This window comes from Protopterus annectens, chromosome 1.part2, assembly GCF_019279795.1.
Source record: "Protopterus annectens isolate FY-2018-M chromosome 1.part2, PAN1.0, whole genome shotgun sequence".
NCBI lineage: Eukaryota > Metazoa > Chordata > Ceratodontiformes > Protopteridae > Protopterus > Protopterus annectens.
The window spans coordinates 1,000,582,346-1,000,609,845 of record NC_056727.1 but is presented as its reverse complement, the minus strand read 5'-3'; the positions used below and the strand labels follow the sequence as shown (position 1 = coordinate 1,000,609,845).

Genomic DNA, 27,500 nt, shown 5'->3' with positions numbered 1-27,500 from the left:
TGTGAGATATGTGATGAAATAAACCTTAATTATCTAATATAAGGGCTACATCAATGCTTGGCAACAAGTAGCTATATTTTTTATTGGGACTAAGCTTTTAGATCCACAGTTCTGTCTGTACAGGTATGAAGCTGAGGTTCCTTCTGAGGAGTCCTCCTGTACATGGAAAATGCCATAAACAAGCTTCCACATAGTCTACAGTTTTAGATGTCAAGCATAAATTTGATATGTTTTAATTTTGGGAAGGGTTTATATAATTTGTGGAAAAAGAAATTTCCTGCTGAATCATGATATTGTTTTTATTAACCCAGACATGGGCCATAGTTATAGCTGAATTCATTGACGTGGAAAATACATGAGTCTATATTAGAACATCGAAGTTTCAGAACTTCGAATGTTCTAATATCGACCCCTATTCAGCGAAAGCTGAAAACATTGAACATACAGAACAGCGAAGTTTTTCCTAGGGAAAAATTTCACTGCTCCAAAACACATACACACAACACAAGCACACCAAACAAATAGCAATCCACACACATACACCTAAAATCTTACACCTAACGCTACACTAAACTATACACACACACACACCACTAACTATCCACTTACCTTAACCCAAACCCTAACCCTAAGGTCCGTCGCTATCGTACACTCACCTCACCCGCGCCCTAACCCTAACTCACCTACCCCACCCTAACCCTCACGTCCACACAATCGCACACTTACCTTACCCGCCCCCTAACCCTAACTCAACTAACCCGCCCTCACCCTTATGTCCACACAATCGCACACATACCTAACCCGCGCCCTAACCCTAACTCACCTAACCTGCCCTAACCCTCATGTTCACACAATCGCACACATTCCTAACCCGCACCCTAACCCTAACTAACCTAACCCGCACTCAATCACACACTTACCAGAACCCGACCCATAACTTTCCACCACAGCGCTGAAAATACTGAAGCAACAGAAATGGACAACCGAATTCTTTCCCTAGGAAAAAAATAGTTTTTCTGTTCTTCGATATTTTCAGCTTTTGCTGAATAGGGGTCAATATTAGAACATTCGAAGTTTTGAAACTTCGATGCTCTAATATAGACCCGAATACATAGTATTCTTCATAGGAGTCATTGTTACAGTATATAATTCCTTGCCCATAAGAATCAGTCATTGATGGATGGATGTCTTTTGGTCTGACTCTCAAAACTTTTGGATGTCCCTACTGTACACCCGGTCCCTGCCCCTAGTCCAAAGGATTGGCTGGCATATGTTTAAAAAGAACAGTAGCCCATGCCATTTTTATTTATTTGTTGCCACGAGAAATAACCATTTGTAAATCCATTTATTTTTTTTCCCTTACAGGTAACACCATACATAGCCAAAAATAATAGGGGGACAAAGGTACCATAGCAAGAACAGATTTTAGATATTGCTCTTATAAACTTAGAAAGTTAATAGAATAACAGACTTTGTGTTAGCATACATTTTCTGAAGGATATGAAGTCTGTGACTTAAATGTCTGTCATTATATAATGACTTCAGTCCTCAGTGATTTGCCAGAAAATCACGTTTTATGAGGAGCAGACCAAAAATACGAGATAAAAATTGTGACATTCTGAGAAAATCTAGGCAGCTGAGAGGTATGCACCTAACTGAGAGTCTTTTTATTTTGAATTATTATTTCTCTGTTTAGCTAATAAAGTCTAAAATATCTGTATTTGGAATGTGTGGATAGCAGATGTATGCGGTCCATGATGTGCATTGTGAAATTTGATAACTTTACATCTCAAATATTCCCATTCCTATGGAATACATTTTCCCCTCTTAGTTAAGCTTAGCTTATCAATTAATGTTTTCAAGTAAGAACTGAATAAGTACACGGGCACCTGCATGTTCTAATTTGGGATGCAGAGTATCACACTCCTCAATTGCCAATAGGTTAGAAGGTTGTCCTCCCGCCTCATAAATTGATAAACATAATGTTCCTGGTAAGATAGCTAATAACTGTACCTCTGTAAGGTAAATTATATTAAAAGACTAACACAGTGTCTTGTTTCAGAAAAAGAAACAGCACCTTACCCTTTGAGCTTTGTCCAACTTTCAAGAAAAACAGTCTATTAGGGGTCTACAAACTTGATATACTTCCTTCAGCACAAAAAGTTGTAAGCATTGGCATAAACGATGCTTGTTTCCTTGTTGTGGGACTCTGCTGCTGTTACAAAGAAAGCATCCCTTAGGAAAGGAAAACGACTTGGGGGTAAAAGGGTGTGGGGGACTAAGACTTATTACTTAGTCTTCTGTGGGCAGGTAATAGGAGGTTTTAGTAATTCCATCAGTCCTTCCAAAGCCTTAGGGTTTAAGACTCAGTGAGGCATTGTCTTGTTCACCTTTCTTTCTGTATTTTCTATACTTACTGCATCCTTATCTTTATTTACCATTTGTAGTCTGAGTATGACAGCATAGTTCAGGATACTGTCCAAGTTTGTAGTAAAGTGAAAAAGACCTTGAAGAAGGTTTACAATTCTTAGGACCAGTGCTGGATGTCCAGCCTCAGCTAATTCATACTGCACCATCAGATAAGTTTTTCAACAGGTACCTCAAACATACTAGTTAGGTTTACTGAGAACTATGTTATGATATGACAGCAGTAAATGCAAAGACAGTCCAGCTGTCAGGAACTGCTCCTCCATAAAATGTTAATAAAGACTCTTCCTCTCCTGACTCCTTGGATTGTTAACTGGATGAGGAGAGCTTCCAGTACTTTACATTGATATCTTCTTCCCTTGGTGTTGTCATAGATGAAGTAGTGAATTTTGCTCTAATAAGGAAGGGTCTCCTTCAGTGAGAATATAGTACCTTTAAGCAAGTAGGTCTTGGAGTTTAATGAAAGATAGTTGGACCTCCCTGAGACTGCCTCTGGGTTTTCCAAGCCTTTGAGAACACCTTTAATCTGTCCTTCTTAGATTCTGCCTCTCAGTACCCAACTCCTAAGAACTCATACAGATTCTATACTGTTGAGCATTGTTGGCAGTATTTTTATAAGAACCCTATAACAAATCCAACAGTAGTCTACATGAATACCACCAGAGAAACAAAGCTGACTCCAGGACTCATTGTGGTCCATAACAATAAAGAAAGAAGAGTCTAGATAGACATAGCAAAAAAGTATACATTTCAGCAATCCTGGCCTTCAGGACAATACATTGTCAACCCCACACCATCAAATCTAAAGGGTTTAGGACAATACATTGTCAACCCCACACCGTCAAATCTAAAGGGGTTAGGACAATACATTGTCAACCCCACACCGTCAAATCTAAATGGGGTTATCTTTGAACAAATAAAGGAATTGAGTTCAGAAATCCAAACAGTGGTCAAGAAAGATACAATCAGCAGGCTTACCCAAATGGCCAGTAAAGTGAACAATATGCTTTAAGATGTGCCTGTCATATCGTTATTGCCTGTATCGAGGAGTAGCTATGGGCATAGTTACAATGGGATATACCTAGCTCAGGATAGGGGCTATACCAGATAATGTCAGAAGCAGTTACTAGATACTTCTTTACAATAATTTAAATAGGGGTAGGAGGCATTGGTAGATAGAGAGGATTTAAGATGAATATAGTGAATTGATGAAGAACAGAAAGAAAGGGCTATATTTTGAGGTGTGTGCTGCTTATTTATAAAGATTAATTTCAGTGAAAACATATCTGTGGTTTTGTATGTGTTTTTTTCTTAGATGACACTACTTGGGCAGCATTTTGATAGTGTTTGCATCAGGTACCCATGCAGCGAAGAATGAGCAGTGAATACATTCTCCGGCCCCTGATGGAGTAGCTGTTTTATAGCTGTAAACCAGTACCTTTACTCCTCAAAGAGCTGCAAAAATCAACAATGGATGGGGCAAGACTCACACCTGTGTCCCTGCTATGGCCAAGAAAACCATGGCTCTTTCTTTTAGTCCAAACTGCTGCACGGACTGGTGTAATGCTCAGAAATCTGTGCCTAACTGACAAAAGAAGAAAGATCACTGGTCTAGCCCAGCTTTGAGAGGTTGAATTTATCAGCTTCACTGATGCAGTCCTGATCCTCTTAAACCACTATGTCATAGTATGTGCTGCATGTGCTACAAAAGACTACATGGAAAACATTCTCCTTATGGTGTGAGCCAAGGTATATCCTGCACCAAGTGTTGCAGCAGAAAGAATTTAATTTAACATAGCATAATTCCAGTTTTGGCACACTTACCTTCCTCGATGAATAACAATGCTATGAATACAAAATGCTTATATAATAATTAAAGCAACACTTCCTATTAAGTCATTTCCTCTAGTATAATCAGTTAGCATAAATGTAATTAATTAATTAACATAGATATATAAAACATGATTATAAATGATCATTTAAGCCCGGTGAGAACAGGCCACCCAATTTAACAATCCAATATTTTTCTTTGGTGTTCAAAATAGAATGCCAGCCTAATTTGTTAGAACTGTCTCCCTGTATCTTATCTATCACAGTGAAACAAAACTGGGCAGTGAAGTTTATAGTATTGTGTCTATATAGGGCATTACTTAGCCGTTTGTTACGGATGTCACTATAATGTTCTGACATCCAAATCCATAGGGGACGAGATGTTTGTGCAACATAGAAGGTTGAGCAGGTACAGGTAGCCAGATATACCACCCAGTCTGATCCCCAGTTTCCAAAACATTGTATATCATAAACCCTGCCTGAGTTTTTGCTTGTGAATTGTTTGGATTTATATATATATATATATATTTATAGAAGGTACAATGACCACATGGAAATGACCCCAAAAGTTTGTCCCCTGTAATAGTCAGTTGATGATGCATGAACAATCCACTACCATGCTTCTTATAATGTGCAAAATGTGATCCCAGTGATTTGCCTCTACGATACAAAAATAGACACTGATTCCCCAGTGCCCGATTCAATTCTTTATTCACCATTAGGATATTCCAGTGTTTGGACACTACATTCCTGATAAGATTAATATTGCTGCCATAAGTCGTTATAAATCGAATTGGTTGTGATTCCCCTGTATGAGTCCTATCTTTATATGTGAGTAACTGTGGCCTATCATGAGCAGATGCCCACTGGCTAGCAGCTTGAATGTCCCGTTGTTGATAGCCCCTGACCTGAAACCTGTGTGTCATGTCCTGTTGAAAGGTGACAAATTCATCCTTTTCAGAACAAATCCTCCTAATACGCAAAAACTGAGATTTCGGTATGTTACGTATGGTATGGTGTGGGTACAGACTGGTGGCATATAACAGGTTGTTATACTGGGGATATTTCCTATACACCTTGGTGGTGAGAGACCCATCATGTCACCATGGCATCCAAAAAATTCATACAATGCATGTCAAAATTCAGTATAAATTCAGTACCCCATTTGTTTTCATTTAAATATTGAACAAACTCAGCCAGATATTGTTGGTCGGCATGCCATACCATCCAACAATCATCAAGGTACCTCCTCCAGCTGTCCATCTCATTGATGTATAAATTATGTGTGATGTCATATATCAGGTGTTCCTCAAGGTACCCCATAAACATATCAGCATAAATAGGGGCAAATGAAGCCCCCATTGCTGTGCCTCTAGTTTGCCAATAACATTCCCCATTGAAATAAAAAACATTCTTAGATAACACATGTTCGGCCATACAGAATAATAAGGTGTTGAAACCAGAAGAGTACAGATTAGCCTTCTCCAACCAATATTGAAGTGCTAATAACCCTGCCGAATGGGAAATGTTAGTATAAAGTGCCTTGACATCCAATGTACACAGTAGTCATGTTGGTTTCAATTGTGTTTCTGATATAATCCTAAGGAATTCAGTGGTGCCCTGGATGCATGCTCGTACATGTTTGAGTAAAGGTTTGAGATAATGTGTCAAAAAATCAGAGAATGTTTCTGTCAAAGATTTTATGACAGATACAATAGGTCTTCCCGGAGGTTTATCCAAACTTTTGTGTATTTTTGGCAAAAGATATATAATTTGTTTTTGTGGGTCCTGCACCATAAGTTTGGCGCAACATGGACTCCTGTATGATACCTTCCTCAACTGCTAAATTCAAAAAATGTGTCTATCTCCTTCTTGAAATTGGGTGTAGGTTCTATGGGCATGTGCATGTAATGCTGAGGGCTGGACAATTGACCATTTCCATCTGCCAGATAATAATCTGTGTTCATTGTAACAACAGCTCCACCCTTATCCATGGGAATGATTACAATGTTAGCATTATTTTGGAGTTTAGTAAGAGCCTGTTGTTTCCCAACTGTAAGATTATGATGCAACATAGTGGAATCACATAACCTGAAATGAAGATCTTTGAGAACCGCCTGCTGAAAGACACCAACAAATTTATTCATGGGAGGCACGAATCCAGATTTTCCAAAACTAAATTCTGTATATCTTTGAGAGGATTCGCTGGAACCAAAAAGCATTTTAAGATTTAATCTACGACAAAAATCAAGAACATCATTCACAATTATATTTTCATCAATGAAAAAAACAGGGACATAATTAAGACCTTTATTGAGCAATTTCTTTTGGTTGTCAGTTAACTGAACAGAGGAAATGTTATGAATGTTGTAATCATACTCTATTGTGTTAGCAATGTTTGGAGAAGTCCCTCTATTGTACCTGCGTTTGTGTTTCCTCCCACCCCTATGCCTACTAACTCTAAAGGGTGGTCAATGTTTCTAGGTTTCTTGGGTAATGGTGAGGCCTGTGTGTTGGGATTATCTGTGTCAGTAGCTGATGACTCGTCCCTAGATGTACTACTGGGCTGTGTGGCCATCTTCTTAAGGATAGATCTAGGTCTTTTTCTCCTCGAATGGGTGTTAGTAAAGTCCCCCCCATCAGAAAGTTTAACATTTCTTTGATGCTGTTCACCCCACTGCCCAGTTTCATTTCACTGTGATAGATAAGATACAGGGAGACAGATCTAACAAATTAGGCTGGCATTCTATTTTGAACATCAAAGAAAAATATTGGATTGTTAAATTAGGTGGCCGGTTCTCACCAGGCTTAAATGATTATTTATAATCATGTTTTATATATTTATGTTGGTTAATTAATTATATTTATGCTAATTGATTATACTGGAGGAAATGACTTAATAGGAAGTGTTACTTCAATTATTATATAAGCATTTTGTGTTCATAGCATTGTTATTCACTGAGGAAGGCAAGTGTGGCGAAAACGGTATCATACTATGTTAAATTAAATTCTTTCTGCTACAACACTTGGTGCTGGCTCTTTTGTTTGAATTTGGATGTTTTTGGCCATTTGCACCTGCTGTACTTGCGAGGGCTTCTGTCTCTGTCCAAGATATATCCTCCCAACCACAGCCATGCAACAAGAGGTACTGACATACCTAGTGGATCTGTTTGGAGAATGTCTGCCCTGTGCCTCCAATAAAGTGCTTCTTTCTGCCATTGTAGTTTGCTGCCACATTGTTCCATATCTCTTGGCTCACTCTATAGTAAAGATTTTCTTTAAGTGGGTCCTACACATAAAACCATACAGAAAACCTCTTTCTGGACCTTGATATCTTAATTTATGTTGGAAAAGTTAATTCTTCTACTCGTTCAGCCTAACTCCTCAGTGGCACATAGATCTTTTTTCCTTGAAAACCTTATTTTAGTGGCCATGGCCTTGGCCAGGTGAATCTCTGACCTACAAGCCATGATGTGCAGAAAAATACAGAGACTTCCACAGAAACTGAGTGAGCATTAGGACTAAAGTGTCCCTTGTGTCAAAAGTGGTCTCCAAGCTGGCATTTACTATATAGTTTCTCATCTTCTCTAATTATCAGAACTAAGAGAAAGGATCTTATACATTCTACAGGTTGCAGGCAGTAAGATTTTTACCCAGCAAAGACTAAAGAATTTCAACACCAAGAGCAGTTATTTCCAATATGCTAGGGAGGCAAAACATGGTTTAGTACATAGCTGTTCACTAGTTTTCAAATATTTACTTATACAGTTATTAACTGCCCAAGCTCCCATTTTGCAGTTGAGCACTTTCACACACATTTACCCTTCACTTACCTTGCTTTCTGCCTACCTAATGCTAAATTATTCTGCACATTGTCCTCGTTCGGGCCTGTACTATGCACTGATGTATACTTCAGGGTGGCACTTCTCTACTGTCCACGTGAGCAATTATTTATTGTCCTGACTGTTATTTTCACAAAACAGCAGATAATGCCAAATTACATGTTACTTGCTCACTGTATCTTGATAGTAAGCTGCTGTGTAAATAAATAAAATGTAGGTGTAAAATGAAACCCAAGTCTGTTGTCACTGCATTCTCATAATATACTGCCCTTTCCTTGGGAAGTACTGAGAGAAAGGGTACATATTTGTATGTAGTAGTGTAATATAAGCCGGATAACAGGAGAACAATCTGTAGGAACAAAGATCATATGCTAAAAAAATTGTTAAATGAACAGATATATGGAGAATATAAAAATGTATTTTAAGTCATTTTGACTATATTGTGATTATATGCCTGTTGCTAATTTCTTTATTTGGTCATCAGTTATACTGATGGTGACAGATGGAGGAACATCTCATAGAGAAAGATAGAGAAAAAGAAATGCTTTCCTAAATGACTGAGAACTTTTACCTGGAGTTGTGTTGAACTCTCACAGCCTCTGCACATAAGGACTATGCAACAAAATGTGATTCATGATTATGCCCACACAATAGACATATGAATATTCTGCCATCTGCTGTCTTTACACTACCGGTAAACAGATGAGACTTTGTTACTATTATTCACAATTCTCTGATGTTGTACACTGTGAGTGGGAAATACTTGCAAAAAAAACTGTCAGAACTGCATTATGATATCCCAAAGCCTTGTAATGTTGTCCATAATGCTAGCATGTGGAACCTTTATGCCAACCTAGGTACATAGCAGGATCTTGTACCAAGTCTACATTTTTTGATAAAAAGCTGCAGTAGCCTACCTCACTTAAAATGTGCAGTACCTTCTCAAATCAACAACTTTCATATAAGATAATTGTTTAAGGACATACCCTGCTAATCCGTCCATCCGTTATCTCCCTTTTCCCCCATTTTTTGCAGAAGGGGTTGGGGTGCCACATCGACAGTCACTGTCACCTAATGTCAATGTCCACAGTGCCTGCTGACCAATCCTGCTGGGGCTTTTCTTCCATATCCCCCCACACATGTGCACTCACACCTATAGCCAATTTAGTGTCCAATCCACCTACTATATATCTTTGGAATGTGGGGGGAAAGTACCCAGACAAAACCAACACAAACACCAGGAAGACGAGCAGACTCCACAGAGAAGTTCCTTCAGCCAATAATATTTTGCTAATAACATACAGAAACATTGTTCAAGCAGAGTTTTTTTTTTCATCTGAATGGCTCTAGTGTACTTCTCTGGCCTCCATTTATATCCAAGGTACAATAAATGTATTACAAAGTTCAAAAAGGAGTCCCCGGCTTTATATGTTTCATTACAAATGCACTGAAACACATGAGGTTTATGACAGGCCCTTTAAGCAGCTTTGTTTCAGGCAGAATGTGTTGTCTTCCTTTCCATGTCTAACTGTATGAATCATAAAACTCTTCTTCATTTCCTATGCTCTTTGTGTGACTTAACAAATGCCATACTTTCATCTTTAACTCTCCGGATACCAAGATAAGAAGACACCATATCCAGAGTTTCAGTACTGTGCTGTTCATACCTGTCAACCTCTTAGTGCAAAACAATTGCTCAAACCTGAAAATAATATGGGGACAAAGGTCCAAAAATAGGGACAGCTTTTATAAACTTAAGTTGCTAGAATAACAGGATTGGTGTTAGAGTTCATTTTCTGAAGACTATGAAGTCTGAATCTCAAATGCATGTAATTATTTAATAATTTCAATCATCAGTGACTACTAGAAAAACACAAATTTTATGAGGAACTGACCAATATATGGCATTAAAACCTGGACTTTCTGTGAAAATCTGGACAGTTGAGAGGTATGTTACTGTCTGTACCTTCCAGATGGATTTCCTCAAAAAAGTGGTGTAACCTAAACATAATGCAACCTCACATAGTGAACTTCCTGTATAGGCAGAATATATTAGGCATGAGAGTGTCATAAAGCACCGTGACCCTGTGTGTGTGTGTTTGTGTGTGTGTGTGTGTGTGTGTGTGTGTGTGTGTGTGTGTGTGTGTGTGTGTGTGTGTGTGTGTGTGTGTATATATGTATCTTGTGCATCTGCACATGTGCACAAGTGAGTGTGTGTGTGTGTGTGTGTGTGTGTGTGTGTGTGTGTGTTTGTGTGTGTGTGTGTGTGTGTGTGTGTCTCCAAGCAGGCATGCCATGAAGCTATAGGCATCTCTTTTGTTTAAAGTGTAAAAAAAAGGGGTTGATAGAAGTATTGTAGTTGTGTAACTAGTTTGTAAAATTATATATAATCTGGCACGGTGCCAGAAGTGAAAGGTAGTCAATGATACGATATAAAGGGGTTGATAGAAGTATTGTAGTTGTGTAACTAGTTTGTAAAATGATATATAATGTGGCACGGTGTCAGAAGTGAAAGGTAGTCAATGATATGATATAAAGGGGTTGATAGAAGTATTGTAGTTGTGTAACTAGTTTGTAAAATTATATATGATGTGGCACGGTGTCAGAAGTGAAAGGTAGTCAATGACATAAGAAAATAAAGCAGCTGAAGTGGCTGCTGGCAGAAATATGCAAGAGGTGACATTTTCATCAAACCGCAGGAATGGGAAGAATGGATAAGCAGATTTGAGTAGTTTCAGTTTACAAGTGACTTTATTGCTTTGCCCTGGGAAAACCAGATAAACATATACTGTGGGATTCAGAAAGAGCTGATATTATGGACTGCGGTAAAATGGCACTGTATCCATTATACTGTAGTTAATGCTGGCAGCCCATAGATCACTGTAACACAGGCAGCCCCACACGTCATTCACACACACACACACACACACACACACACACACACACACACACACACACACACACACACACACACACACACACACACACACACACACACACACGGGCAAACCTACCTCAGCCCCCTGACTAACCCCCTTACTGCAACCCACTATGCAGCCCCCCCCCCCCACACACACACACACCCCAACACTACCTGTCCACTAAACTCCATGGCAGTTACCTGTACATTGATGGACTAACATGAACTTCTGGCCATGTTCATTAACATGGACAGCCAGTAATGGTTATGTTAACTTACACTGTTGATATATGCTCTGAATTGCTTTGCTGAGTAAATGCCTTACAGCAGACAGTTCTGTGGGAGAACCCATGCCTAATTAGCATATACCCCACTCTGAAATACCTTGTTAGCATTTAACACAGCTGCAGAGATAGCCCACTGTGGTTTTGCATGTCTTAATGCTAAAGCACTGTGGTAGGTCTGTCTTTGAATGTGGAAATGTTACCATGAAGTGCATGTCATGTACACCTTGCACTAACCTTTCTTAATTTGGCCCATTGTTTTGCAATATAGAGGATGAGGCCAAAGAAATGTTGTTTTGTCAGACCTTAGATATGGGGCAAAGAAATAATATTTCATTGTAAGACATTGCTTCAGTAAGATTTTTTTTCCTCAAGAAAAATGTGATTTATGGAAAGGTAGGTTTAATCAGAGAGCATAAAATGACAGAATGTGTAGATTTTTTTGTAATTGCTATTGTAAACTGAAAACTGTGAGTGTGGAGCATTATACAGTCAGAGACCTGGTAGGTGTTAGTTTGAAGGATATAACTTTGAGAGATTATAAGTTATATTTGAACAATCTATAAATGTGGTGAGGTAAATGGAGTAAATAAAGTGATATGAAAAACTTCTCCAAAGCTAACTTTGGGCTCCCAAAAACAGAGGTGGCTAACTTCACGACACGCATGCAAATGGAGAATAGTTGCATGACCGCCAAATCATACAGCAATGCACTGTACGAATTGCACGGATCTCGCCATACCCAATAGAACCGAGACATTCTTCTCCATAAAAAGGAAGCCAATCTGCTGGTCCCCTGCCATAAACAAACTCTACAACAGAAGGAGGAAACTGATGCAGAATAAGGTGAAGTCGCAAGACTGGAAAAACTCCCTTACAAGCCTCAACAAAAAGTTGTGATCGTTCATAAAATCCTCCAAAGCTAGCTATGAAAACAGAATTGTAGCAGATAGTAAAGACAACCACAAGGCTTTCTATAGTTATGTAAAGAATCTCCATGGCAATACCCAGATTTGCTCTGAGCTACTGCACAATGGTAACTCCTATACAGAGACAACAGATATTGCCAATATACTGGCTGACAGATTCAGTGCCAACTTTACCCCTCTCTTCCCCCCAGAGGACCAATCACAATACCAGTAGATTGCCAGGCACCCAGTATTACTGCTGCACAGGTTAAAACAGCACTGCCCAAGGCCAAGAATGCAGCTTATATGGGACCTGACAATATCCCTGGCTGTGCTCTACATGAATTACAGAGTGAACTGGCACCTCACCCATGTGCCCTGTTCAATCACAGCCTCACCTCAGGCTTTGTCCCTACTGAATGGCGCACTGCTACAGTCATCCATCTCCACAAAGAAGGAGTGACTACAGACCCCGGGAACTATTGCCCCATTAGCCTGATGAGTCTGACATGCAAGGCTATGGAACACATCATCATGGACCTAATAAACAAGGATGGAGGGGAATCTCCAAACTCTGGATCCCACACCGTTTGGTTTTGTGAAGGGTAGATCATGCCTGCTCAACTTGGTCGACTTCTTTGAGTCAGTCACCAGAGTTGTGGATGAAGGCATGGTGGTTCATACAGCCTACCTTGATCTGGCCAAGGCCTTTGATACCATTCCCCACTCAGGAATCATAGAAAAACTCACTAAGCTAGGCATCAACCTCTATATCACTAGGTGGGCTGCAAGCTGGCTCACAGATAGAATGTGCAGTGTGAAAGTAGCTGACTCCAACTCAGACTGCCAACCAGTCACGAGTGGAGTTCCACAGGGTTCGGTCCTGGGTCCTCTCCTGTTTGGTATCTACTTCTCTGAAGTCCAGGCCAACACGAAGGGTCTCTGGCTGACAAAGTTTGCAGACGATTGCAAGTTGGGATCCATTATTAACTCTCCAGGCGATGTTGACATCCTACAGAAAGGCCTCACTGAGACCAACAACTGGTGTCAGAACCATGGCCTTAAGCTCAATCCCAAAAAAATGTGTCATCACCCCCTTTGGGAAAAACCTGGTTCCCATGAATTACCACATCAATGGTAGTCCACTGAATACAGAAGGAGTTATAAGAGATCTGGGAACAAAGGTTGACAGCAACCTCTCTTTTGACCACCGCATTGCCACTGTGGTCAGAAAGTCCTTCTATGTGGCACATCTCATTACTAAGGGTTTTGCATCCAGGAAGAAAGAGGTCATTGTCTCCCTCTACTCTTCCCTCATTAGGCCAATCATCGAGTACAATGCCCCATTTGGCATGCACCTCACCAGACACCTGCAACAACTGGAGAGGCCACAAAAGTACATCACAAAGACAATCCTAGGCCTTAAATACTTGTCCTGTATGGACAGACTCAAAAAACTCCAACTATTCTTTGTCTCATATCGCCTACTTAGAGACGATCTCTGCTTGACTTACAAAGCCATGTCTGACCCAGCTCTGTTAGAAATGCTACATCTAAAGAAATCCCAATCCCTCAGCACCACACGCTCCAGAGACCTCAGCCTCATTACCACAATCAACAGAACATGCTGGAGGGACAGGTTCATAACCCAGGGACTGCCCAAGCTCTGGAATAGACTTCCCATACATGTCAAGCAGAGCACCTCACTGGCCCTCTTCAAGAGAAATCTTGATGTGTGGATGGGAAATAGAAAATTCACCCTAAGGATCACTCCAGTGCCCCTACTCGACAGGGGCACTGGGAACTAACGTCAGGTGGCACGATGCCAGGGTAATCCTATGAGCTAGGCTTGTAAAGGCTCCAGGGCCATTAGCCTAGTACACACCTATGAACCTATGACAGCAAGCAGATATTTGTGGTAATGTGGTCAGTGCAGCAAAAGGAGTGTTTTTATGCAGTATCAACCAAGAATACCCAGAAGTATAGCCATGACAATGAAAATATACCAATGCAACTCTGGGAATGCAAATGGCACAAAAAGATATGTACCAAAAGTGTGTCAAGTAACCTTCATATGATAAGTCATAGTTCCAGACCAAAGATGCTTCATGCCATATATATGGAAAAAGAGGTTATTCTGGCAAGGCATGTCAGACAGGAAAACGTAGTCTGTGAGATCAGAGGGGAAAAAGCTTGTTCTTAAACACCACAGAAGCTGGTAACAAACTGTGGGCTGTTGATCTTCATGCCAGGAAAGTGAGAGGGTACTTCAGAATTTGCACTTGGGCAGACATTTGAATACTACATTATAGAAGAAATGTACTGTAACATTACAGAAAATGATAATGCAGAAGGTCTAGCTGAATAACACAAACCTTTGAGGTTACTAGGCTGAGTTTTACTAACAGTGGTTACCATAGCCAGAAGAATGCTACATAAAGGTAAGAAATCTACTACAAAAATACAAATGAAGTAAAAGATCTGAATGTAGCTGTGTTGGGCGAGCTAGCTATAACCAAAGTGCAAATGACACAGAGGCTAAACAGTGTGGATATCAAAGAAGTAAAACAAAAGTAGCCAAAACCTTACAGTGACTTAGATGTAGTACAGCAGCCATATAGCTGTTAAGCTCAAGTCAGAGGAACACCATTCTCACTTAAAACTCTCTGTAGAGCTGTTCTGCCAATGGTGTAATACGAAGCCAAATGAATGGAACATAATGGGAGCCATAAGGAAAAATGAAAGAACCTACAAATTGGTAACCTGGAATAGCTGTTGTGCCTATGAAAAAATAGCTTACTATGCATTTGAGTGGATCAGATAAAGCTTACTGAGGTGGTGTACAGAAAAAATATACATTTTGTTTTTAACTTATCCAACTCAAGGCATGTTATTTAGTGATCTGTTTCGGCAAAGCGTAATGCCAACTTAGGATGATTTTTAACAACTTCCACTGATGTAGGAGTCAGCAAAATGCACAGCAATATTGTGCCTTTTGAGAAATACTTTCTCATTATCCAGCCTATTTGATCAACTACTGCTTCTGAGCATTTTCAGAACACTACTGTGTAAAGGTGACTGGTGGGCTGGAAAACATAACCTGACATATGGATGATATCCTTGTGTATCAATGAACACAAATGAATCATGATGGCAGGACAGGCAGAGTGATAGGCTAAGGTTAAGCATCGGGCATTACTCCTAATATAGATGTGTGAATCTGAAAAACTGGAAGTGACATTTCTGAAGTGCATTTTATCAACTGAAGGAATGAAGGCAGATGTAGTTACAACTAAAATATGTGTGCAAAATGAAAGAGACAATAAGGGTTAAGTGAGTTGAGAACTGAGTATGGTTTGTCAGCTAAGGAAGTTTATTCACAACCTAAGAAAAACAAACCACAGGCAGACCTTGCATCCAAGAGGGTTATTGGTATTGGGTGTCCTGAGGTTCAATCAGTATTTACTGTGTTAAAGGTGGAGATGCTGCTAGCATCCAGTGTTACAATTTATGATCCATATGTTGGATAGTAGCAATGAAGCAGCGAGCAAGTTGGTTTATTGTACTATATATTTCAATATATTTGACCCAAACTGGGTAGCATTATCTTCAAATTGTAAATAAGGCACTGAAATGAGTATATAACAGATATTATGGTTTTATTTTAGGATGTCACTTTTAGCTAGATATAGAGCAGAAGTGAGAGGTAAGATTGTTGGCTCCTGTATGACTCTGAGAAAGTCACTTAAGTAGACAATTCTCAGGGTAGGCTTATCCAGTCAAAAAAAAGTAAAATAAAAAAAAAATCTGGTCATGAACAACATGTTTGCAAGTACAGATCATTTAAATGACTTCCAGGAGGATCTGAAAGCAGATATCATTTGTTCTTAAGTAATGGAAATGCACAAAATGGGCTGACCAGTTTATTATAAACTGCATGGATTCCTGAAATGCTACTGGGCTTAGGGAGGATTTCTATTTGCACAAGATAGATTTCTTCTGTGAAGTACAGGATTAACTATTCCTTCAACTGTAAAGAACCATGTCATGGATAAAATGTATGAAGTACACCAAGAGTGTCCTAAATAGAATATGTGGTGGTAAGCGGGGGGGGGGGGGGGGGGGGGGTATAGCTTACTTCTAATTCACTGACAAAGTTTCTTTCCTGCCCTGCAATGTACAGGTGGAAGGTGTTATAGAGGGGGCTTATGTAAAGCAGTGTAAATGTGCAGGTATGCGATAAAGCTATACACTTTTTTCTGTTCAAAATACTGCAAAATTGTTTAATACTCTAATTGTGGAACCATTTTGTTTGAGCACAGCTAATATGACTCTGTAGGGCCATGTCAGTGCTATAAAACAAGGAATAGAACAATAATTTCTATTTTGTCACGATTATCCTAATGCCATACGACACGTGATTTCTACATTTTCTGTCTAACCTATACATGTGTAAAACCTATTATTTATGTATTTATTTATTTATTATAATAATGACCATATTAATGTTTTCACTTTTTCCTTATTCATCATCTTTTGTAAACAAACCTCTATCTCAAAGATTATTGTGTGCATATAGTACATAGGTATTGTTTCTTACTGCTATAAGATCCAAACCCTTGAGATTAAGTTGATATAAATATATACAAGAAAAACCTTGACTATGTTTTGTCATGATATTTATCCTTTCTTTGTACTGTATGATGAATATGAGTGCATTTGAAAAAAAATACAGCTGCCTATAACCCTTATGACATGTTCTAATGTTAAGCAGGGATCATGTCTTGCTGTACTTCTGACTTCCATGGTCAACAATAACAATCGCCATTTTCTTATTTCTCTTTAAAGGGTGAAGAAGGTCCCAGGGGTCCACCTGGAGGTTCTGGTACGAAGGGAGATGTTGTAAGTAACGATACACTGACTTTTACTGTATTTATTTTTTTTATCTTGCTAGGACTGTACATAACCCCTCCTTTACACATTGGTCAGATTCAAACAGGGCATGTGATAAATGATGAAGAGCGACTTTATCTTTTAAAAACTCTTACATGGCTTCATGGGCTGCTGGTGATTATTTTAAAATATAATACAAAACGTGGCTACTTATGATTTCTACTATAATAACTCTGACTTACTCATTTTGTTGTATGAGCAAGATGCAGGTTTTTACATGTGACCCTATCCCATCAGAATGTCTTATAAAGCATGTTCAACAGATGTGCAAACAGATTTACAGAGATTGGAGATGTGGTCTAAAATATGGTAATTGAAACTTTGCACCAAAGACACAAATATGCACATATTTTAATATACAAAAATTATATTATATGTATTTTAATAATTCAAAAATTATTACTAATACTATAATTATACATAACTATACTTATTACATAATAAAATCATACTTCTTAAATACTTGTTAAAAATAATTTTATTTTATATATATAAAAAGACATATGAAGTGTACATGGGACACAGAAATGTCAACACATAGTACTTGGTAGACAAAGATTAAGCCTGTTTCTGGAGCATTGAAATGATGTCTCAGTCCTTCTATATATTGTAGAAAGTAATAGTGAGCATTATAGAATAGTACATTTTCAGAAAGCAATGTAATAATGAGCATTACAGAACAGTACATTTTCTGAAAGCAGTGTAATAGTGAGCATTACATAATAGTACATTTTCTGAAGGCGGTATAATAGTGCGCATTATAGAATGCTACATTTTCTGAAAGAATTCTGATAGTGAGCATACATTTTCTAAAAGCAGCATAATAATGAGCATTTCAGAATAGTACTTTTTCTGAAAGCAGTGTAATAGTGAGTACTATAAAATACTACATTTTTTGAAAGTAGTATAAAAGTAAACATTGCAGAATGCTACATTTTCTGAAAGCAGGTTAATAGTGAGCAATATACAATGACTGGCCATTAACATTCAAAAACAAGCATACTGATTGGTCAGCCCAAACAGCGTGCCCATTGTAAAGCGAGCATATACCAATGAAAAAAGTCCAGTCACCCAGACTTTTTTCCATTACTATATGCTATAACTTTTTAAGTTTTCTTCACCATAAAAAATAATAATAATAAAATTAGAAATCCCGACAGTCCAGAGGTACAAGAGAGAGAGAGAGAGAGCATGGAGAAAATACTAGGAAAATCAGCTTTCAAAACTAAAGAAATGTACCTGATTTATTTTCCTTATATTTTTTCCATCCTGTCTCTTTCTTAACTCTAAAGTGTCCAAATTTCATCTTTATTTAAAATGAAAAAAAAAAAAGGAGCAATGGAGATCTTCCTTTTCTCCGTTGCTTCCTTTCCAAAGCACTGAAGTGGGACAGAGCTATATTGATTTGCAAAAAATCTGAATTTTTAGTTTACTTGCTGTGGGTTTCCTTAGGAGTGTGACCTTAGTGAATGATTTTGATTGCTTTAGTCTTATGTATAATTGTATTTATACTTTCAGCTTAGGCTTGATATCACTGAATCTGGCTCATTTAGTTAATGAAAGAAATTAAATGTTTGCATTAAAATAACTTGCAGATCCTATGGAGACATTTAAAGTGATACAAAGGTTATGGGATAATCTGACTAGAATGTGATTTGTTTTGACACCATACTTGTTTTTCTTTTAGGGTGCTATGGGAATACAAGGCCCTCATGGTGCTGTCGGTCCCAAAGGAGAAAATGTAAGTGTGCAAGTATACCGCTGAGGATGGCGAAGTTAAGCTAGATTAATCACACTTCAAGTGTTTTATTTGGAAAGGTTTTCTAAAGTAATTGTTAAGAAAGAAAGTTCAGAGAATTAAATGTTTGTATGTCATGAAGATTGCAGTCTCCACCTCAGCATTTGATTAGATTTTCATCTGCAATAGGAGATATCTATTTCCAGGAAAATACATCTGCATACATAGCCAGAAATACTGTACCTGTGCTCTCATCAAATAATAGAAAACTGTCAGAGAACTGGTTTTATAGTGCTGCTTTGTAATACAAGCTACTATACAGTAAGAACCGTTGTCCAGCTTTGGTGGCAGTCCACTCTCCTCACAGTTCTTCCCCACTGACAGACAGTATTGCTTTACCACTGGATGTGAAAGGCAAAACTGAGAAACTCTTGGGTATCTACCATTTTAAGCATAACAACTCCCACTTCAGCTGATATTCAAACCATAATTCAAGAAAATTACTTTACATATGGTGTTTACTTTTACTTGCTGTCAGCTTAAACTCTAGGATTACACATTCCTTTCCATAAAATTTAAAAGTTTCACTTATCAAATGGGATGCACCACTTAGACTAGAAATGACCATATTTGTATTCCTTAGTTAGTCAAGGGCAGTTGAAGGTACAGTAGGGTCTCTTCCACTTCCTCGTTCCCATGGCAGAATGGGTGTAGGGGTGTGGCTCTGAATATATCAAGAACACCATGGCTAGATCAAGGTTGTGGGACTGCCTAGCCTGAAGTACATGGTGGTCTTTAGAAGGGGTGACAAATGTCCAAGGAGTGGATAGGATAGGGAATTATACTCCATCACTTGCATTGTTTCAGTTTAATCTCTGGATTATGGGCAGATAGAAAGATTGAGAAAAGGTTAATTAAGCTTCATATTTTTGTGCATATATCAATCTATCTATATATGTATTTATATTTTCATAACTTCTAACTATATCTGTGTGTCCCAGATAGCTGATTTTAAAGTCTGTCTTTCAAGTGGTACAAGCACTTCCAGTACCAGACGGTCAGAACTAGCAACACAGACTGGCACTGTCCTGGATGAAAACAGCTCCAGAGTTAGCAATGGGTAAAATATGTCTGTCACACACAAACATGCATAAGCACATACTCATTTTCCAGTGTTAGAGCTGCAGAACGACTTCAGAATGGGAAAAAGTCATCACACTTGCATGCAAAAAAAAAAAAAGAAAAACACAAGTGCAGCTGTGCTTTGGGCTGCCAAAGAACACAATCGCAGTTTACTAGCTGGAGCCATGCTTCTGCCGCAGCCAGACATGTTAGGTTGTTGCTTCTTCTCCCATGGAAAACAAAGTATATACCGTTACTTCTACATGTACAACACTTCAGATAGCGAAAGATAATGCAAGAGAAGAAAACAAAGTATTTGCAGTGTATGTGTGGCTTCTCCTTCTCAACTTCTGCCTCCAATTAGTAAGGCAGATCTGGATGGCACTGCCTACATTGCTTACCACAATGAGTAATGCCCCTGGCATCTATCAACATTCCTGCCAGCACAGGTCAAGAATCCATTTACTTCAAAGGGACAGTATAATGACCCATTAGGTACTCCCTAAAGCTCCTATGCAGGATGAACAGAAAAATCCTGCTCTTCCTTACAAGTCATACATAAGCCATTCATCTCCCGTTCCTAAAGTAGCCATTGTCACTCAGTCAGGTTCACTTAAGGAATAAAATGATGCAGCACTGTGCTACACAGGTGCACTTGTCATACTGATGAGCATAGAGTTCACATGCTTCATTTTTACCTTGATGTGCACTGCACTTGCCAACATATAATGGTAGCACATTGTGGACTAGCAATGTTTCACGCATGTAGTGGTGCTAACTTGGTTTATTAGCGTAATCACTTTATTAACTACCCTTTGCTAGTATGATATGATGTGTCTGCACAATTTTGTGCAACACTATTCACAATTGTGCAACTTTGAAATTTGACTAAAAACTTTGCAGACGTGCGTCTTCGTAAAGTTAAGGGCAGAGTCCAATGTGTCAGAGTACCACAGTGACCACAACAAACTCTGTGGTATATTTCAGGGAGAGTGAGGCAGATGATGTGGTGTATCTGCAACTGGAAACTCATGACAATGGCATTGGAACAGTCATGTTTACCCATGACTGATAGGATTCATACTGAACACATAGGAATCTATGAGGAGGACATGCCAGGAAGGATATGGGGATATACAGCCATATGCTGAGGCATAAGTACCAGTCATAAATGTGGAGACAAGGCTGTGCATAAGGGGTAGTAAAAGTTTACTGGTATGGGCATGGCCACATTAGGGAGCCAGTGCCTCAAAAATTTACTTGCCAGGGAAATGAAGTGCTACTGCAGGTCATCTGCTCACATGATGGGAACCTCCTGGGCAAATGTACTGCAGGAAGGCATTATTGTAATCAAAGATGTCAGGGACTGATACAGGATGCCCATACTGTGCAAAGACATAACAAAACTCTATAACAGAAGGTTACTGACAATACAGTCCTTACAAAATTGCAAAGCACAAAGGTGGGCCATCTACAAGCTCAGTGAGGTCCAGGTCTTTTTGGTGTTGCTCATCAGTCATGGAAGCAGCCCCTTATACATGAGTGTGGCTTGGATGTGGAAGCTGGGATGGTGGCAAACACATGTGTGCAAGTAAGGGAAACACCAGGTTAGTAATGTCCACTAGAGTACACAGTAGCACACCATTCTGCATATACCATGTTAAGGATTAACAAGGCCAATCTGCACATCTTTCCTTTGAATGTTTGTCAATATATAGGTTCATAGGTTCATAGGTTCATACTAGGCTATCTGCCCTAGGGCATTTATAAGCCTAGCCAGAGTATGCTTGGCTTTCGCCACCCATTTTAAATTAATTTTGCTATGCCTTTTTTTGAGGTTAGTATACTGTGCCTCTGTCTAACAGTGACACAGAAGTGATAGCCGGGGTAAACCTATGATCTCCCATCCACTCATCAAGATTCCTCTTGAAGAGAGTCAATGTGGGACTCTGCCTAACCTGGACTGGGATTTTATTCCAGAGTGAAGGGAGCCTCTGGGTTATGAATCTGTCCCTCCAGCATGTCCTATTTATTTCAGTGCTGAGGTTCAAGTCTCGAGCGTAGCTCAATGGGATTTGGATTTTCTGAGGTGCAGCATGTCCATTAATTTGGGTTGGACATGGCTTTATACGTCAGGCACAGATCGCCTCTGAGCAGGCGGTATGCCACTGAGTAGAGCTGGAGTTTCTTTAACCGGGCAGCATATGGCATCTGTTTGAGCCCTTTGATCCTCTTGGTGAGGTACTTTTGGGGTCTTTCCAGTTGCTGCAGGTGTCTGGTAAGGTACATCCCAAAAGGGGCATTGTACTCAATTATGGGCCTGATGAGGGATGAGTAAAGAGGCACAATGACCTCCCCTGATCTAGATGTGAATCCCTTCATGATTATGTGGGCTATATAAAATGTTTTTCTAACCACTTTGGCCACGTGGTTGTCAAATGAGAGATTGCTATCAACTTGGGTCCCCAGGTCCCTAATGACTTCTTCTGTACTTAATGGATTACCACCTATGTGGTAATTTGTGGGCACTTTGTTTTTGCCAAAGGGGATGACTATACACTTTTTGCATTTAGCTTGAGGCCATGGCTCTGGCACCAGTTGTCTGTTTCTATGAGGCCCTTTTGGAGGATGCTTGTGTCAGCTGGAGAGTTGATTATGGTGCCCAGTTTGCAGTCATCTGCGAACTTGGTCAGCCACAGTCCTTCTGTGTTGGCCTGTACCACCGAGAAATATATACCGAACAAGAGAGGTCCCAGGACTGAGCCTTGTGGGACGCCACTTGTAACTGGTTTGGAGTCTGACATGACTCCAGCAATTCTAACCATGTGGGTTCTGTCCTTGAGCCAGTTTGCAACCCATCTAGTGACATAGGGGTTTATATTTAAGCTGGTGAGCTTATCTATAATGCCCGAGTGGGGTATTGTATTGAAGGCTGTTGCGAGGTCCAGGTAGGCTGTGTGGACCACCTTCCCCTCGTCAATGGCCTTGGTGACTGTTTCAAAGAAATTGACCAGGTTTAAGAGGCAGGATCTGCCCTTAACAAAGCCAAACTGGGTAGGATCCAGTGTCTGTAGGTCCCCAATATCTTTATTTATGAGGTCCATGATGATCCTTTCCATAGCTTTGCAGACCAAGCTAGTCAGGCTTATGGGGCGATAGTTTCCAGGATCCGTTGAGGCACCACCTTTGTGGAGAGGGACCACTGTTGCTGTACGCCACTCTTTGGGTACATATCCTGTAGTAAGGCTAAGATTGAACAGTAGTTTTATGTTTGGGTTTAGCTCTTCTTGGAGTTCATGTAGGATGCAGCCCGGGACACCATCTGGTCCCATTGATGCTGTGTTTTTTGCTTTGGAGAGGGCTCTTACCTGAGCATCTGAGATGTCAGGGGGGCAGCACTCTGTTGGGATAGATATTTGCCCTTTTGGTGGGGAGGGGGGAGAAGTTTGCACTGAACCTGTCAGCTAGGATGTTGGCAATGTCTGTGGGCTCGGTGTATTTTTTGTCATTTTGGACTAATTCTGAGCATATCTGGGAATTCCCACCCAGGTTCCTAACATAACTAAAGAAAGCCTTGTGATTATCCTTAGTGTCCTGTGCAATTTTTCTCTCGAAGCTGGCCTTAGATGATTTTATGAGTGCCCGTAGTTTTTTGCTAATACTGATCAGAGATGCCTTCCTTTTGGGATTTTGCTCTATCATGTAGTAGCTTCCTCCTCTTATTGTATAGTTTGTTTATGGCTGGGGTCCACCAGACAGGACGTCTGCCTTTGGAGGATTGGGTCTTGGTTTTATTTGGGATTGCATGATCCATGCATTCCTGAAGGTGTTCATAGAATGCGTTTATAAAGGATTCTGTGGTCTGGGCTGTATTTTCCACAGGCCCGGGGGCTTTGAAGGATTCCACCTCAGTTTTGAGGAGTGTGAAATTTACTTTAGAGAAGTTTTTCACTGTGGTTTTCAGGGCAGGGGGTGAAGTCGGGATGTGAATATCCAGTGAGATTAGTTTATGGTCTGATCTTACCAGTGAGGGATACACTTCTGGTCTGGAGCATAGAGTCCCCATGTTGGTGATGATCAGGTCCAGTATGTTTTCCCCTCTTGTGGGAGTGGTAACAAGTTGTTCCATATCATTTGAGTTTATAAATTCTAGGAACCTTTGGGCTAGGGTGTTGGAGCTAGTGTAATGCTCCCAGTCTATGTTTGGGTAGTTGAAGTCGCCCAATATAATGGTGTTTGGAGAGACCTTCATATTTTCCAGTGTTCTCAGGAAGGCCGAGTGGGGTTTCTGGGTTTGGGAGGGTGGTCTGTAGCTGGCTATAAACTGGAAGGCAGTTTTACCCACTGTTAGTTGCACATGGATAGTCTCTGATGCTTCTTGCTGTGCCACCAACCTGGAAGTGTGGGTATCTTTGACGAATATTGATACTCCCCCTCCTTCTGTGGTTCGGTCCAAGTTTTGGGGCCAAAAAGCATGGTATGAGATATAACCTGGTAGTGCTGTGGTGCACTCGGGAGCCTTGAACCAGGTTTCTGTTACTGCACAGATATTGATGTTCTCCATGCTAAGGAGAGTTTTGAGTGTGTGCATCTTGAGGTTTAGACTTCTGGCATTGAGTAGCATTACTCTTAGTTTCTTATCCCTTGTGATACCTATGGAGGTGGGTTTGTCTTTTGAGCCTTGCCTAAAAAAGGCACTATGGAGGTAGCAAGAGCCTTTGCCAATATCCGAAAGCCCAGGGGTGACAGGTGCAAGCCATCCCTAGCGAAGCATCGTGGCTTGTCAAGCATGTCATCCCAGGCTGACAGACATTGGATCCCCTTTGAATGACACCAATACTTAAGCCAATTGTTGAAATTGATCATCTTGTCTTCATATTGTGGCATCATTCTTGGTGAGGGTTAGATGCTACTCAAGGTCAGGGTCATACTGGCCTGGGCTACATGCTCAGAGAGCTCCTCTATGTCTCTTTTCATGTAGTCCAGGGAGGTACGTCTCAGGTCATTCACACCAGTATGGACAATGACTGAGTCATATTTGTACTTGCCTTGGAGTGACCCGAGTGCTTGTGTTATGTGGCGAATCCCAGCGCCTGACAGGCAGCTCACCGTGACCTTCTCCTTGTTCAGCATGGTGAGCGGGACGTCAGTGTGCCTGACGATAGAGTCACCTATTACAAGTGTATCAGGTGTGTTGGTTTCATAAACTCATGGTTTCATAAGTTCCACTTCTGGAAGGTTCAGCAATACAGGATGAAGAGATGATACTAGCAGGGCACTGTGGCTGTTGATAACACATGGCACAGTCTGATGACACAGTGGCACTGCAGGGGGACTGGTCATCCACAGCCACCATTATAAAGACCTCTATAAAAGTATAAAGTAAGCATATATCCTCACCAGTACATGACAGACATTTTGTTCCTGAGAGTTCCTCACATGGTTCACCTCTGACCTAGTCCACAGAGTATCAGATGTGTGCATTGCCATTGAGGTGCACATAAGCACCATAGGGGATAGACATTCTCTTGACTCCAGCAATGTCCCTGTTATAGCTACTTCACTGCTAGTTAAATGGGAGATGTGCAGGTCACTGATCCAGGCACAGATGCTACTACTCACAGCGTTGTGAAGATAGTGAAGGTGTTCAATGGCATGTGGGAAGGTATGCACCAGCTACACTTTGATATGGGCTATAGTGACAGGGAGCGCACACTGTTGATAAGTTTGTTAGTGGCAAATGCTTTCATATTTACCTCTTAAAAACACATGGCGCAGACAACAGGTTTCTTTCTGCAGGTTATACATACCATGACTGTGGAAGGGTTTGAGTGCAGGCCATCCCACCTCATACAAAAAACATCTTTTTTAAAAATTGTATCAGTTTCACCTGTGTGTACACACTTTGTACTCCTCCTGCCCCAGGCTTGACATTATCCATGTCATGGGCAGTACCTGGCCTTCTGTTCAGCACATGAGATGCCTCATTAAGCTGCACCCACAGGTGCTTTAATTCTTTTCTTTTCCTACTGTGGGTTGTATCAAGTCCAGACATCACAAGACAATATAGTGTGTATCAACAATGGTCACATCATGGCAGCAACACTCCACCTGTAGAGGTTGTGATCCTTATTCTTTGTAGCCTCCCTGAGAGTGTGTTCACCTCCACCGAACCCACTCCATATGATAGCATGCAGTCCCCTGTCACTGTACTTCTCCCCCTCCTGTTCAAGTGATGACAACTATGCCTTGACTACTCCCTAACCTGTGTGGGTATGGTGACATCTAATTCAGAGCAATTCCAACCCATGCGCTGCTCTTCATAGCTTAGGTGTGATACTAACGTCATCATATTATTCTGTATTATCTGTGTCATGGCACATAGCTGTGGACTAGATCTGCTGAAAACCTAGACAGTCTCCCAACTGACACCTCAGGCAACTCAAGCCAGAAAAAAAAATCCTTAGAAGATCATTTCGGTGGCCACAGTTTTACACTGTGGCTGCTTAAACGAGTTCCAGAACTGCATCTGCTCCCAGTCACCTACAAGTGATTGACAGTGCCAGTCATGCATCTTACCAGTCTGTGCCCAGGTCAGCCTTCCTGTTCACCATCACTGTGGCTCTGCCATAATATTAGCCTAGTTAACTCTACAATATCAAAACCAAACAGTCCGTACTTTCCTAACAGTGCTCAGTCCATTCAGCCTTTCTAGGTTCAGTCTGCCTGATAAAAACAAGGTCCCAGTATACAGGCCTCCCAGACTCCAAAGAAAGTCCAAAGCTACAGTGAACTTTCAGGCCCCACTTTCAACTTTAGAAACAGGTACTTCCTCAAGATGAAATCCAAAGGTTAGCTCTAGATGGTTCCTCTGTCAGTTTGCATTTGCAGGTCTTAACCTTTCAGTGCTCCTTCATTAGGGAACTAACTTCCTGAATTTAGCCCTCCATGATATTCTCTTTTATACTTGATTGCTTGGCTGGCTGTGACTGCTACATGCCATGAACCAGATAACACAAGTATGAGAGGATGAGTGATTAAATTACTCTAATATTGTGTGCTTTACTATTAGTAGCTAGTTGTCCTCTTCTCTATAGAGTAAATGAAGATTTTTTTATAAGAATCAAAGAACCTTAATAACACCATTATTAATTATTAGCAACTATCAGATTAGTTTACTGCTAATAAAAAGTGATGTGAACCAATTATTCTAAAATAATGATTTTGCAATAAAGAAAAAGAAAAAAAACAGAAAGCCAACAAATAACAAGCAATGTAGCTGTTATTTCCATTTTGAAAAGACTCACTATAATTTATGCCCTAAAGAGAAATTGTTATATAAAAGATTAGGTAGAATTATAGCACCTGTTTATAGCTTGTTAGTCATTGCACCATAATTTAAAAAATAACAAATTACACTGCAATTGTCTTTGAAATTATGTTTTTTTTTCTTTTTCTGAAGAAATGCATTGCTTT

At 40.1% G+C, this 27,500-nt stretch overlaps 1 protein-coding gene across 1 annotated transcript in view; it reads left to right on the top strand.

Annotated features, from left to right (window-relative positions):
• Positions 1-27,500, top strand: part of COL9A2 (collagen type IX alpha 2 chain) — a 447,350-nt gene that overhangs the window by 240,282 nt on the left and 179,568 nt on the right. The window contains exons 16-17 of the mRNA XM_044059964.1: positions 17,060-17,113; positions 18,852-18,905. Coding sequence (XP_043915899.1) covers positions 17,060-17,113; positions 18,852-18,905 — 108 coding nt within the window. The remainder of the gene's footprint in view (positions 1-17,059; positions 17,114-18,851; positions 18,906-27,500) is intronic.